The 15,839-nt window shown below is 38.8% G+C and overlaps 2 protein-coding genes across 3 annotated transcripts; both read left to right on the forward strand.

Annotated features, from left to right (window-relative positions):
* The first annotated feature begins 151 nt into the window (after positions 1-151).
* Positions 152-8,817, forward strand: LOC134812814 (uncharacterized). 2 transcript variants are annotated; one of them, XM_063820388.1, is made up of 8 exons: positions 152-264; positions 6,308-6,386; positions 6,577-6,691; positions 6,877-7,187; positions 7,343-7,464; positions 7,786-7,905; positions 8,216-8,333; positions 8,503-8,817. In XM_063820388.1, exons 1-8 carry the CDS (start codon positions 218-220, stop codon positions 8,674-8,676), a joined length of 1,086 nt encoding a protein of 361 aa, XP_063676458.1. In that variant the 5' UTR covers positions 152-217; the 3' UTR covers positions 8,677-8,817. The 2 variants fall into 2 exon arrangements, with proteins under 2 accessions (XP_063676458.1, XP_063676457.1); XM_063820387.1 differs by lacking the exon at positions 152-264 and having other exon boundaries at positions 6,163-6,386.
* Positions 8,818-10,196: 1,379 nt separating this feature from the next.
* Positions 10,197-15,518, forward strand: LOC134813119 (uncharacterized). The gene is made up of 9 exons (XM_063820806.1): positions 10,197-10,454; positions 11,861-12,016; positions 12,360-12,500; positions 13,282-13,561; positions 13,747-13,859; positions 14,111-14,233; positions 14,495-14,603; positions 14,802-14,951; positions 15,108-15,518. Exons 1-9 carry the CDS (start codon positions 10,272-10,274, stop codon positions 15,353-15,355), a joined length of 1,503 nt encoding a protein of 500 aa, XP_063676876.1. The 5' UTR covers positions 10,197-10,271; the 3' UTR covers positions 15,356-15,518.
* The last annotated feature ends 321 nt before the right edge of the window (positions 15,519-15,839 follow it).

A 15,839-nucleotide genomic window follows, 5' to 3' on the forward strand; every position in this document is an offset into this window, starting at 1 on the left:
ATTGTCCTCGTTAGCTTAGTAATTCTTAGAAAATCTTGAATTGAATAATTTTGTAATTTGAGGTTCTCTGTTCACTCGGTTTTCACCTGCACAGGATTAATTTTATTCAAATTGATCTGTTCATCTCACATGCACTAACAATAATTCACACAGTTGTATGAATCAAGACCGTGACTATAAACTCTGAAGTCTACGTTCGAGAACAATCCGTTAAACCATGACGACTGCGAGTAGACCCTCCTCTTATCAGAACAAGTTACCCAGGTAACCGAATAATATGATAATAATACTGTGGGTAATAATACACCCCCACTCATACGTCATTTTACCACGGTTGTGAAGTAAATGTTTTGCGTTATTTATCAATGAAAGTGGATTATGAAAAGTGGTGAAAGAGTCACAAATACAGCGGTATTCTCAGTGGTATAGTGGTATTCTCAGTGGTATAGTGGTATTATGTGTGGCATATTGGTATTCAGTTCCACTAGGCGTGTTATGATGTGTATTTATGGTCTGTGTTAAACTTCCCCGTTTGTGCGTTACTTTCGTGTTTTTGTGCACATTCCCCGGTTTGCCACGTGTCACTCTAACTCGTGATGCAAGTGGACGGTCCAGTGTTCTTATTTCTCTGTTTCACGTTCGTGTTATTTTAGTGTATTGTTTGGAAGTTCTAGAAAATTGATGGATAATATCGAGATTAGACGGATCAATCAGGAACCATCTTCAAGAACATTCGCCACCAAACTGCATGTATTTCACATGCTTAATACAGTAGTACAGTAGTCAGGGGTTCCCTATACTGCCGTTCCCTGAGAAAAGGCAGTAAGTCACATCTATGTCATTTTGAGAAAATGGGACAAACATGTTTATTGTTTGTCGTTTTTTAGGTAATTTTATTCGTATAAACGGGGTTAATTTTGACACCTATGTGTAAATAAATTATTGTCATATGTCCTAAACATGCTTAAAAGCATAAATTCACCAACACTGATCTATAAAACCATTTTTCTTCAGAATAACTGAACTATTTTCCCATCCGCATTGGACTTACTGCCTTTTCTGAGGGAATTGCGGACTTACTGCCTTTTATCAGGATCGATTTCAACCGATTCCTCTCTAGAAAGGCAGTAAGTCCATTTTTCCTCAGATAAAGTCAACACAAAAAATGCAACATTTCTATATTTTTGATCATATCCTTGCAATATAATTATGTGGGGCGTGGGCCTCCTGTGCATTGCAAGTGTGTAATATTGACGAAAAATGGATAATTTCTCGCTCAAAATGCCTATAACTCCTTAAATATCGAATATTTTGGAATAATTTTTACAGCATCGTATTCAGCTTGGTCAGACGAATTAATTTGGGAAAAAAATATTTGAACATACAATATTTAAAGCACCAAATTTTTCAAAAAATGTTTCAATAATTCACACAAGGGGGGACCCTTGTGTTCAGGTTCAAAAATTTTGAAAATAATATTTTTTTAAATTTTGAATTATTAGTACCAACATTTTTTCCTTGCTGAGCTGATTACGACCACATAAAAATTATTTCGATATAACTAAAACTGTGGGAGTTATAGGCCAAAAACTATAAAAACTGCAAATAAATCTGGACTTACTGCCTTTTCTCAGGGAAAAAGTTCCCTCATGGAAAAAGTTCCCTCAGAGAAGGCTGTACAAATGGACTTTCTGCTTTTTCTCAGGGAAGGTTTTGGGATTACGTGCTAAATTGTCTAGTTTTGTGTGACTTACTGCCTTTCGTGACAGCTAAAACAGTATTTTTATAACGTGATTCATAGCTTAAGTTGTAGAGAATCTTTTCCTGAAAATTTTGGTACCAATATCTCAAAATTTCGAAAAATGGACTTACTGCCTTCTCTCAGGGAACGGCAGTATAATGATCTCATCGTTGCAATTATTATTCATTAATCATTACACTGCATGAGAGCGGAGTACTGAACGTTATCTTACGTTGACTGCAAAAGTTTTTGGACAACTTGAACTGGTAGTTCGACTTGAAGAGGACACTGTGTTGATTGGACAACTTGAACTGGTAGTTCAACTTGAAGAGGACACTGTGTTGTTTGGACAACTTGGACTGGTAGTTCAACTTGAAGAGGACACTGTGTTGTTTGGACAACTTGAACTGGTAGTTCAACTTGAAGAGGACACTGTGTTGTTTGGTTAGATCGTGCTTGTTTTAGAAGAGACTGGAACTGCATAACTGCCTGCTTGACTGTTGATTGTTTCACGAGGTGACGCCAAAATAATAGCATACTCTAATATTAGGTTCAGCACATATACCGACCAATTGTTTTCATTCAACCTCGTTCAAGAGTTGAGGTCAATGCGAGAAACTAATTTATTGAACGGATCCTTGAACAGTGATGTAACGGATTAGTGAAGACCATCCCCCATTGATCCAGATCGTGCTGGAAACCACAGTTTGTTTGCTGTGTTTATAGGACACGGTGTCGTGCAGTGTGGCCGTTACAAGTAGTTGATGTCAGTGGTAAGCATGACATCATTGTCTGTGATCGGGCTCTTATCTTGAGAACAAAACAAGTTCTTAAAGCTTGAGAGTAAACTGCTCATTTCAGATTTATAGTTGTTTAGTAATAGTTAGGCGGCGTTTTATCGAGTATAGTACTTGTAGATAATGCACGTTTCCTACGTAAATTGGTCGATTGGTGTTGTTTTTGAGAGCATATTGATGTAAAAATGCTTTCTACGTTTAAGTTAGTCAATCGAATTCTATTATATTTCAGTGAATAGGCTGAATGATTAAATAATAATTTAATTTATCCTTTTTCGTACTGTTTATATAGTGTTAACATTGTACGTGGTGAAATTTCCCATATTGATAAAGTAGTACATGTCTACGGTAACCCGACATCTGTCCGACAGCGACTCTTATCCGACTCAATGTTACCAGAAAAAAAGACATCTGTCCGAAATTGTGATCTGATTTCAATACGACACATTTTCAATTAAAGACATGATCTGAATTGAACTGTAACTTGCTACTTTGTATACGTAAAATCCGGATTGGAATATTATTTATGAGTCGCATAGTTATTAATTACATACCTTAGTTCCCAAAAATTTGTGTGCCATTATATTGAGCACAATTTATTTGAGCCCGAAAAATTTGGGCAGAAAATTTGAACTCATTTGGGCGACCAAAAATTTGGGCACAAATTCTTCGACAAATGAACGATTTTCCACTAAAATTTCAGTTAGATATTTGCCTAAGTAGTTCATTATTATTCCTTATTATTCCAGTCATTTTGCTTTCAATTTTAAGCATGTAGGTGGTAGTCTGAGTTGTTTTACATTATGAAATTTACGATCTGCCCAGTAACTACTAAAAAATACAGTACAAAATGATAGATATACAATAGTGATATTTAGTCTCTCAATCAGATAGTTTAGTCTACTTACACTCAGCATATCTTATCATACCCCTTTCACATACAATTATCATTATGACGCCTCACCAGATGGTCGAAAGGTTTGACCAGTGTCCAGTTCTTTGAGAAAATCCTTCTTTCCCACATAGAATCAGTTCGAGCCTCCATCAACAACCCTGAGCAGAAAGCGCTACTGATATCAGATGTGTTTCGGGCCCAACACACACAGACACTAAAAGATCTGATGACAGCCAACAACTGCTTCCTACAGAAAGTTCCAGCTAATATGACCCATCATCTACAGCCCCTGGACATATCTATCAATGGACTGGCTAAGAAATTCATGCGCAATAAGTACGAAGATTGGTACGCGAAAAACATAGTGTGTCAGCTCAATGGAGGAGTTTCATCAGACAATGTGAAAATTGATACCCGCTTGACAGTGATCCGTGAAGTACACGCTCTTTGGATCAACGAACTTTTTGTATATTTAAAAGGGAGGCCAGATGACATAAGGAAAGGCTTTGAGAAGTCGGGTATAACTGATACTTGTAGATCAGACTTTACGGTGGATGATAATCCATTTGCAGATCTTGTTTAAATCTCTAGCTATCCGTACCTCTAGCCATTTGTTTTGTTAGTAGCTGTTAGCTATTCCAGTTATTTCTATTCATTTAAAATATAAGCCTTTTTACTTGGTCAAGCCATGAATGAGAGATTAGAAAACTAAAATTTCAAATATTATTTCACTTGGATATGAAGAAAAAGCCATCTTTCTATAGATTTCAGGGCCACAGGCCAAATGCCAAAAGTTTGGTTAGCAAAAAATTTAGCAGACGGAAAAGATTTATGCAATTAATTTGGTCTGCAAAAAATTTGGGCGAGAGGCCCGCTCAAATTTTTTGTCGCCCAAATTTTTGGGAATTAAGGTAATAACAATACTCAAATACATTTAATCATTATTTACTACTGATTCGACCGTACACACAATTATGCCCCAAACTTAAGCCGCCTGAGCTACCCAAATTCCTACCTCAAATGCGCCATGACCCATGAAGCTATAATATCCTGTCATCTATCTACCTCCATATAATATACATAATAGTTATAACTTGTGTTAATACTTTAATACTATACCATACTACAAGAGTTCCTTTTCGCATACTAGTAGTACACTTTGTGACAATTTGTGAAAAGGAACTCATAGTCAGTCTATAAATCACATGAAAAGCAGTGTGCTCCTTACCCCTTAGTCTCTAGCTTTGTTATCAAAAGAAGTCATTCGATCACGTGATGTTATCTCATTGTAAAGTGTAAACAGGGTTTATTTGCTAGATTACGTGTAGCGATGGTAAAGTATTAACACAAGTTAACTAATAATATTATGTATATGAGTACAGATTCGAAGTGGAACATCGAGTTCTGGCGTTCTCAATGGATCACATCAGCGTTAGAACAGTGGGAGCAACGTCACAAGATTACCCGTGAGATTGTGAAATACGAATGTGATCCGAAACCCTTAATTCGACTGTCGGACAGATGTCACCCAATCCTTATCCATGTCTACTGATCATTATGGTGGAACTGTACCTGTGAAGTAGTGGCGCGTGAACGGGGCTGCATACACGTGCTGTGAACGTGATCTTTGGACTGTAAATACATATCATTTGAGTTGAGAGTATTATAGTTTTAAGTTTTTGAAATACTTACAACTATAATTATAATAATATAATACTCTCAACTCTCAGTTCTCATCCTGTTTAATATCCTGATCCTCCGAGAGCACGTTATTTTTTATTTCCGTGACCCCCACGCTTGTTATTTACAATGGCGAGCTATTAACAGGCTTTAAATTATATTTGATACAATACTTTTCTCGGTTGGGTACCAGACGCATCCTTGTCAAGTAGTTTCCGTTTTACAATATATATTTTAACAAGATGTTGTTGTTCTGCATGTTATGGTGGTCAAGAAATAGATTTAAGTTTAACTGAGTAATAAAAGTTAAAAATAGGGGACAGCTACTTTTTGGCTCAATCTAGGTTACTGAAAACAATATAAACATTTATAGCTGGATTTTAAATTTTGACTTTTACTTAAAATTAACTTTGTCTCAGTAAAATTCTTTCCAACTGTACCATGATCTATTGCATTCATTAATGTTTCGATAGATTCTTAAATATTTAGCTTCGATACAGTGCTCGACAAAGAAAGTGGCCACATGTTTTGCAACATTCCATTTACAATTTGTACCGACCACTTCTGTCCAATCATTTGGAGGAAGTAGCTTTGACAAAATTTGATGTTCCCTCTAAACTTATAAAAACACCAACACGACATTGGAGGATCCAATGTCGTGGATCATTGACATCATGTCTTTAAAATCGATTGTTTAAATTTCTGCTGACTTAAAAACTTAAAAAGTCTTCTGAATCGTGACTGGACGCGCCGAGCACTGCATCTAATCTACTAAATCTTAAATACTTAACTTAATTGCTCATTGTTCTACTTCCAATTTTGAACCAAAGTACGTTAATAGTCACCACAACACGTCAATTGCTTTCTTCACAATTTTAATTGCATTGACCTCTGGCATGATATCAGTGATGTAATCGTGCATTAAAATTTGTGAGACAATGCCCTATGCACCGCAATTATAACTACCATGTCAATATCAGACAGTAAGAGCCGGATTGCACGTCATCTGATCACGGGATCTTTGGAAACATCAAGCGGGATATAAATACTTGCTCTGGAGGATTCTCTAAATTTTGAGTTGTCCACCCAGGCATTGTTAACGTTGTCCATTATTTAAATGTTTGCTTATTCGAGCACCGATAAGATGCCCAACCCCAACCGTAGCTTCTTACCACCTATACCCGTCCCCATCAGGTCCCGACTCGGTTTAGTTGGGTCAGAACCTATGGCTAAACTTTCATCCAGAACACATTTCCCATCACTCGACCAAGAGGTACGAATCTTATCAACTAGTTAAACTTAAACTAGTTCCTGTTTTTTGGTCTATCAGTTACCATCTAGAATGAAATTTGTAATTTGTATTTATATTCCTGTACTTGTAGGTTTTGTATCATGTTACCTTTTTGCTATCGTGGAAAGTTATCTCTAGAAGCCAAAATTCCTTGAGCCCATAATTTCCTCAGAAACCCCGACGTTCAGAAACGAACACAAACATGGAGAAGATAAGCACCAAGGTAAGCAGAAAGAAGGGTGATCAGAAGAATAATCCAGTAACCAGTCCTCCACCATCTGCCAGCAGTAAGAATCATTCAAGACTTCATACTTATTACCTAATCACTAAAGAATTTGCAAACCCTTCAGCTCATTCATATTGCCAGTCGAAGGAACCATTTGTGTTACAGTTTCTCAACTCAAATCGGACCTCAATCCCCTGCCTCCTAATCCACGGTTGTATTTAATATTTACCATGTTTTTTTGCGCAGGTAGCAGAAAACGCGGTGGAAATACCGGGAAGTCCAAATCCTCATCATCTAAAAACACAGCCGAATCTCAGGTGTCTCTTGTGAATGTGATAAGGCTACAGAGAAGCAACAGTTCCAAATGTAGCTTGAAACTTAAGGACGAGGAACCCGCGGAGCCTCAAGCCTTGCGCCGGGCGACTGTGGAGCTTAAGTCTGGAAATAACTTCTATCTTCCCAAGAGGAAGCTTATCCACAAACCTCTGGAGCCCTTCAAACTGTTCATTAATGAGAAACACGCCCTAGCTAAACTTGTCTGGCTCTACCTTCTGGAGGTATGTCAACAGTGGTTATTCGAGTTTTATGCGTAGCATCAGCATTCAGCGTTGAATCTCGAGGGAGTTAGAAGTGACACACACCCTGAAATAGTATTGTAAATCTAAACTTTTGAAATGTTGAAAACGCTTTTTGACGGAACAACCACCCCCAGTCCCAGATGCCGTTCCAGAAGATAAACATAACGTCTAAGGAGGGCGCGGAGGCGACATCATCAGTTCCGTCCTATTGTAAACACTGCATATTCGTGGATGGCGACAACTCCATGGGACAGCCGTACGTAGCACAAGTTTAATGTTGTTCATTAAAATTTCTATAGCTACTTGATGATGTTTGAATTGCCACTCGATATAAATTCTTTATGCATGTTTCTTATCTATGACGTAGTGAGTTTGTATGATGATCATCGGTTTCATTTGATCTTTACGATTACATCAGTGCAATTTTTAAACCGGCGCAATGAACAATCCTAAGCCGGTCAAAGTCAAAGCGATTTTAAGCGAGTACTGTTTGGATGATTTCAATGGAATTTATCACTTTAAACGAGCTGCTGCAGGTGAAAATTACAGAGAATGAAAACAATTGACTTCTTTTCAGGACAGCGATTATCCGTCATATTTGTAACAACTACACTAACAACCTGTTAATGGGAGCAGACACGAGCCAAATCAGCCAGGGGTTCAGCTGGCTACACTGGGCTGTTTCTGTTCTTCACAGGTATAGAAATCTTCAAACTAACTTTCTCTTTCACTTTCTCTTTCTCTCTAATTTCGTCTCCAATTTTATTAACTATCACATCCTCGATACTACTTCTGTTATGTGTTACTTGTTTGTCAATTTAATACAGTTGATATTCAATTTGTTTCGAGAAATGTGGACATCTGAAAACATGGCATACCTTTTTAAATAAGCTCTACATTACACTTAGTACTTACCACGATACGCATCATGAATCGACGTCCAACAATCCTTGTGAAGAATTGCAGGTAAAAACAAAATTGCTCTATCTAATTTACAACTTTTTCAGAGATTTGTTCTATCTAAATAACGGACAGTTGAAGAGAGGGGCTACTAAGGACACTACAAACGAGCTGGTCAAGTCGTCTCTAGATAGTGTTTCTCTCTACTTTGATATGTTGGACAAAGTAAGTTACAATATTTATCAACGCCTCTTCTAAGTTTTCTAGACTTATTGTTCAGTCTAAAGTTTAGATATTCCCCCTAGATTTACAAGTTTCAACTTTGATCCCTCAGATATTCACAAGTAGAGACTATCCCCCCTAGCTTTACAAGTTTCTAACTTTGATCCCTCAGATATTCACAAGTAGAGACTACCTGCTGGGGAGCGTGGCCTGGTTCTGTGACAGTGCTGTTGCTTTAATCCTCGAAGATGCCTCCTCGCTCTCCCTCTCCTCCTGGCCCAAAGTACTCGACTGGTTGGAACGAGTTAAGGAGCAGCCCAATTGGAGTGTTGTGACAGCACTCTGATCAAAATGTGTGGCTTTTTGAGCAGAGAATGGAAAACGATTTTACGGTATTAATTTTTACCAAAAGTGAAGTGATAATGTAACTGTAAGCGGCGGTACACTGAATGCGATTCATGAAGCATCTGAGATATGAAGAGATACATAGTTGGTATGGTCAAGGAATTTAACATGTCGAATTCCTGGTACCGTTTCTTGATTCAGTTGTATTGAATGTTAAAATAGGAGTACTGTACATTGGCTATATCTTGTCCGTACACTTTACAATGATAGTTGTACGGACGGAAATATGGTAAATGTTCATTGTTCATAGAGACAGACTCTTATTATTAGTGTTCTAGTTTTATTTTTTCAAAATATTTGCGACTTTGCTTAGTATGATTTCCCAGATTATTTGATGTTATAAATTACTCTATGTTAAGTTTTGATTTGCTGTTGGATTTTAAAATTTCCTTTATCCATTTGTTTTATTTGCAGCTTGTTTTATACTGACAGTATAGAATTGAACACGATAAGATATTTTTAGAAGGCAAACAGAAAACAGTAAAATTCTCAAAACGTGATCTAGGAATGCTACTTTATCTAAAACATGCTTAATCTTAAACCTCGAAATAACATGTCTTGTTTGGGTTATCTTTACCAGCTGTCAGGTATCATGATTAGATAAATGAATTACAACCCCCCTTGACACGAGTCACGACCGGTCATGAATGATGAAACTGTCACTTTCCATCTGGTTCAGATATAATTATTAATTGTTCGGTAAATTGTCTTGGTAAATAGGTACGTGATTTTAAGGAGTTTTTCTGTTGAAACAGTTTCAACAGAAACTAAACCCAACCTGAACGAGTCAATGAATCTTAGTCTTATCAACTTGACTAGTATCTGAAACGAGGTAATCTAGTTAAAGTTCTGGACTCATTCCACTTGGCAGTGTACACTGTACGGCTATATTACACTCACTTCTCCTCAACTGCTCTTGTCCACCTGCTATGGTTTTTGTCGGCAAACCTGAGATTTTATTATGGTTTTAACGCCCTTCCTGGTTGTCGAAAATACCTTCCAAGTTGTGGTTTATACTTCTTCTTTCTAGTTAGAATCGAAAAATGCGGTATTTGATAATTCTGATGGTTTTATTTTTCTCAGATTACCCACTTTAGGATTTCAGTTTTAATTTGATTTTACGTCTGTGAAATTAAAAAATGTTTTCTTAATCGACATGTGCATATCAGAGCACCAACCCCGTGGTTACAAGGACTTGAACTTGATTAGGCTGCCCGGCCCTGGCCCTGGATCCAGCCTAGCTGTTAATTACTGTTTGGCTGGCGAATATCTAATCTTTTTAGAGCAAGTAGGATCACGCGCCTTGTCTAGGCAGAGAGCTGGCCGGCCCTCCCAGTCTCTGGTCACCTTGTGAGGGAGTGATTAGTTCCCACAAACGTGCTAACTTGTCAGCATTCCCAACTTGCTAACATTCCCTGGTGCTATTATTCCTCTCAATCGTATTATCTTCTAAATAGCACTTCTATTAACACTGTCCTCCCCAATCCTCCAGATTTGAATCGAGTTCCACATTTTTTTGTCTGCCCTTCTAACAGTATGACCTCCAGCGAAAAGTCGTCCCCAAAGTATCGTCCTGTGCCAAGTGTACAGGGATCTGAGAGTATGGTGGGAGAGAAGAATCTCACGCGGCTTATTGGTGCTGCCACTATCCTTGCTTACTTCAACATAGCCTACTGTGTGGCCCTTATTGGCCCTACCCTACTTGACCTTCTTCAGTTGGTAAGGGTCTTATAGTTACAGAGGCACATATTAGGTGCGGTAAAATAATCGAAATTATGCGGTACCGCACCCGACTATAAAGGTAAAATGTGCGGTAAGGTGCGGTAAATTTTTACCAATTATGCGGCAAATGTGCGACGATTTTTTCGAAATTTGTGCGGGAATTTTGCGGTTTTCTTTTGCATTTTCTGAAGGACTTTGGAAATTCTAAACGTATAACCGCCGCTCTTATCAAAAATAGGTCTGTTTATGTGTTACTGAGGGTGTAGTTCTTTACTAAGACCATGATTGAACCTATATTGAGATTCAGTTATCTGAGAACAGTGACTTGATCTGGTAGAGATCAGGAGACAGTTATTTGAAGACGCCTCTTGATAGAGTCGATCAGATCCCATGCGTGATCGCAAATATGTGACACGCTTGTTGGTATTGATCGTCAGTACTTGTAAACCATTTGATCCAAGATCCATTAAGCCCACTATAAAAAAGCCAACGCTACAACGAATAGAGCTCATTACCCTATAAAAAGGGCTGCATGTATGATCGAAGTACGGTAACAACGAGGGTTCCATAACGGCCTGGGTCACAGTCCCGAAAGGGCCTGGGTCACGGTCCCGAAAGGGCCTGGGTAACGGTCCCGAAAGGGCCTGGGTCATGGTCCCGAAAGGGCCTGGGTCACGTGGTAACCGGGTCACGTGGCCTAGGCATGAGTTCCAAAAGGGCCTGGGTCAGGGTCCCGAAAGGGCCTGGGTCACGTGGTAACTGGGTCACGTGGCCTAGGTCACGGTCCCGAAAGGGCCTGGGTCAGGGTCCCGAAAGGGCCTGGGTCACGGTCCCGAAAGGGCCTGGGTCACGTGGTAACTGGGTCACGTGGCCTGGGTATGAGTTCCAAAAGGGCCTGGGTCACGGTCCCGAAAGGGCCTGAGTCACGGTCCTAAAAGGGCCTGAGTCACGGTCCTAAAAGGGCCCGACTTTTAACATATTTTGGTTTTTACACTCGAAAATCTTAACGCGAAAATTTCCAAATTATGCGAAATTACTCGGAAAATGCTAGATTATGCGGAAATATGCAGAATATTACAAAATGTGCGGAAGTGTGCAGAAAACAATAAATTATGCGGAAATGTGCGGAAAACGGTAAATTGTGCGATCCCGCACCCATCGCACCTAATATGTGCCTCTGTATAGTTATACTTAGGTAGTAAGTTATATTTCTTAAAATATAACCTTATCGGAACCAGAAATGAAAACACATACTTGTATTCTCAACGGCAACGGATGTTAAATCTCGACTTATTGTTTCCAATATCCCTGAGTATGTGATTGTGCAAAATCCTATCCGGATGGTACAAAACCAAAAGTGCATGATCAACCTAACCGTAATCAATCACCACTCCACCCCGCAGACTCATGTTAGCTGGGACAGAATGGGAGTACTGCTGATGGGGCGGGCTGGCTGCACGGTACTGGGGAACATTGTAGCCGGGCTGCTAGCCAACTGTAGCCTCTTCTCCCTTCTCCTAGTACAGGCCCTCTCTCACACAGTGGTCATGGTGTCGCAGGTCAGTGTGTGTCCCTCAGCAGGGTTGTGCTCTTCAATTAGAACTTTGAAGGTCGTTAGCTTTAAAATGGTCAGGATCTGCTGTGGCTGTCCGTGTCAGGATTTAACACTTACCCGCGGCTTTATTGTTACAAATGGAGGATTCCGTCAGAACGTTTGATGACGTCAACAATAATTGAAGGGGATTTTAGCTATCCGATAGTTCACTCCTCACAGTTTAAGACTAGGTTTCCGGGTGTTGGCACTGTGTGAAATCTGGGAATTGGGATAAAGTTAGGGTCTAGGGTCTAAGTTTAGGTGTAGGGTTACCATTCAGATTTAACATATATCTTCAATTAATTCAGGTGTTCATCCCTCTGTGCAGAAACCAAACGGAACTTCTACTAGTGTTCATTATACAGGGAGTATTCCTGGGAGCCAATAACAACCTTTCTAACCTGCTTACTTTAGTAGTTCAGGGACAGTCAGCTCATGCTTGGATGCAGGTACATACTTGGGCCTATAATATACGGGCACCTCATTCTCAGAGTGAGCCAGTATCTCTGGTATGTGTTATTTATCGTGAGATATTTTTAGATACTTCTATTCCCCGCTCCTACCGTACCAAGTTCTTTCCCATTATGTTGTAAACTTCGCAAAAAACTCGTGGTTTTGTCGAGGGTTGACGCAGGTATAAGTCGGGGCAAGTATCTGATCATAATATAAATATTTTTAGACCACTGATTTGTAAAATTAGACCACATTTTACTATTTAGGAATTATAAAAAGTAATACTCAGTAAATAATTGGTTGGTTATACCACAAATCTCTATTAAAGTGATATTATTTGACCACTAAATAATATTACAGAGGAAGTACTATCTGTATGCAAAATATTGACACTAATGATCTCAAGCAGTTCTAGATCATTTGCTCATATCATTACGGCATGCTTGGTCGAATAAATGTTGCAGCAGTCACGAGAAAAAACATTAAAAACATAAAAGTTATAAAAAAACATAAGATTAAGAATGTAGCGATGAGTACCTGAACTCTAGACCATGTTTTGATACGACGAAGGCAATAAAGAAAACTGCAGACTGCAGACTGCAGCTTGTGCAGACTGCAGAGTTGCAGTTTTAAGACGAATATTTGGGACCTTCTGAAATGTACAACCATACTCCAAGAAAAGTTCACAGACCAAATAAAGTAAAATTTGTAATACTTTTAGGAATACCATGGTTGGGTATCAAATTCAGTTAAAATTATCCCTAAATCTAATTCCAGGGTCTGTTCATGGCGTACTCAGGTGCAGTCCTCTTAGCCCCGATAGTATCTACCCCCTTTGTAAGCGAAGCAGCAGCCAAACAACAAAGTTTCCTCTCTTGCAACATCTCAGCCAACGTGACCAGCCACTCTGCAGCGGTCCTGTTAACAGATGAAATAGATTTGAGGATCCCTTACTGGACCAGTGTGGTTCCTTGTAGTATGGCTGTGGTTCTGTTTGTGGTGTCCGCTGTGTGGACTAGGGTGTCTAGGTTCAAAACTCCCGACATGCTCGATAGAGGTATCGGTGGCATTTTTAACTGGATTTTAAACTTATGTGAATGATTTTTGTTAATATGTGATTTTAAGATTGGATGCAGATTTTGATGGTTAATGTTGATGTGAATTTATTGTTTACAGCAACTATTGAGTTATCAGTTGAGTCCTTTATAATTATTAATTATACTTAAACCTCATCCTCTTCAGGTCCTGGTCGGCAAATAAAACCTGTTGTAATCGTACTATCATTCTTCCTGGCCCTGCTCTACTTCACATTGGATGGAGTTACCGGCAGATTCATATTTTCATTCGCAGTAAAGGTGTGTTTAACTTTAAGTAGGATATTTATTATTTATTGAGGTGGGGTATGTGCGTAAGTATGAGAGTAATAACAGCAAGGTATCAAATATACAATCAATGGAAATGTAGGTTTTTCACGTTAAATAATGGTCAATTGCCATTAATGTTTATGTTCAAGATGGCTTTTGAGCTATTTTGCCCGTACCTGAATAATCAGTATCTAAAAATAGTAACATTGTGTAAAGCCTGACTCTAACAAACACCTCCCCAGTCCAAGTTGTGTTTGAGTGTCAAGACAGCTGGATTGGTGACTACTCTCTATGGTGGTGCTACCTGTCTTATGAGGGGCCTGTGCACTGCCGCCGCTGCTATCAGACCTTCTCTTGTTAAACCGGTATTTTAACTTGAATTATCTGAATTTTCCTTAGTTGTGCTGTTTAAACTTTAACTCAAGTTAATTGAGCGACAAGCTCGAATGTGAAATACTAAAGTCTCATTCTTAATTTAGTAATGATTAGTTTTCAAGTCCGCTATGTACAACATAATATTATCATCAATAGGTTCAGATAACTTGACCTCCATTTATAATAATCCCAACCCCCCCCCCCCCCCCCCCCCTCAAAAGTGTCAAATCACCAGCTTTAATAAATCCCAGACACGGTTACTGACAGCTAACCACGTGGCCTTATCAATATCACTGGTTGCAATTCTTATCGGCAGAGATTCTTTCATTCCAGCTGTTTGGATATTCGCATTCTTCTCAGGTTATTTATAGAATAATTTGATAAAAACTTTCGACTAAATTATGAGATCGTGAATTTCATAATGACAATGTATTATATTATAGTTTTGATCTGCCACCCAAACAGCAGATACCCTTATTTTTGTATTTGGGAATTTCAAAAGTAATGTACTCTTGTAAATGAATGAAAAAAGAAATCTAGATCAGGTACATTTTACAGGTATAGGGGTCAGTAATGGGTTCCCCTCCTTGATGGCTCTAATCAAATCTCAAGGAGCTAGTAAAAAAGTTATATCAGTTTTGCCTATTGGTGGAGGTATAGGGATCACTATAGGTCCACTACTTACAACCTATCTAATGAATGATAACGGTGAGTTAAAAAAAGGAAAACTCGAATAAATCTTGTAGTGACCGATATTTTAAATTTGATTTCCAGCTTTAAATATGTCTCAAGACTCGCCTAATTTCATATAACAATGACTGTGGTAGTACAATTAAATTGTTTTAATCTCATTTTCCCTCCTAGTTGCTGGTCCAGGGCCAGGTTTCTACTCACTATTCTGCGTAGTAACGCACCTAGCAACCCTTCTATTCGGTGCCCTCATGACCACAATAGACAGTCACGTGGTACCACAAAGAGCGGAGCGCCAAAAGAACGTGAGCATATCGTACGGAAAGGACCAGGGAATCATTGTTAACGATAATATCTCCGACAAGGACGCGGACTCGAGTTGTGAAGCCAGGGGCCAGAGACAAGAGGGGTTGTCAAAATGATACGAGACAATCTCGTGATGCATATAATATGATATATTGACTGTCGCAGTCGGCTTGATTGTTGACTGATTATTGTGACAGGACCGTGATTTGGGAAATCAAAGAATCAGTGATTGAATGGAGCCTGTGTATGAGGTTATGGTTTTATCTTTAAAGTTTGATTTCGTTATTTGCATTAACCTTCACGGTGCCAACATCTTAATTTTCTTTGTCACAATCCAGCCGTAAAACGGTATAACGATAATACTGTTATAGCGTAATGTCTATTTTTCGCGACAATTTCCTTTCAAAATCTGAGAAGTGACAAAAGTTGAATGAGGGCGAGAGGACATGAACAATGTTCATAGTCTCGGGCATATCTCTCCTAAGTAAAAATTGTAACAAATTGGCCATTCTTCACCATCTTTTTATACTTCAAAGCAGTCGCTCGTACTGGCGTAGATAGTCCAGTATCTGGTAAAGGGTAGAACTCTATCCTTAGACT

The sequence above is a fragment of the Bolinopsis microptera genome, chromosome 3 (assembly GCF_026151205.1).
Source record: "Bolinopsis microptera isolate Bmic1 chromosome 3, MBARI_Bmic_1.0, whole genome shotgun sequence".
NCBI lineage: Eukaryota > Metazoa > Ctenophora > Tentaculata > Lobata > Bolinopsidae > Bolinopsis > Bolinopsis microptera.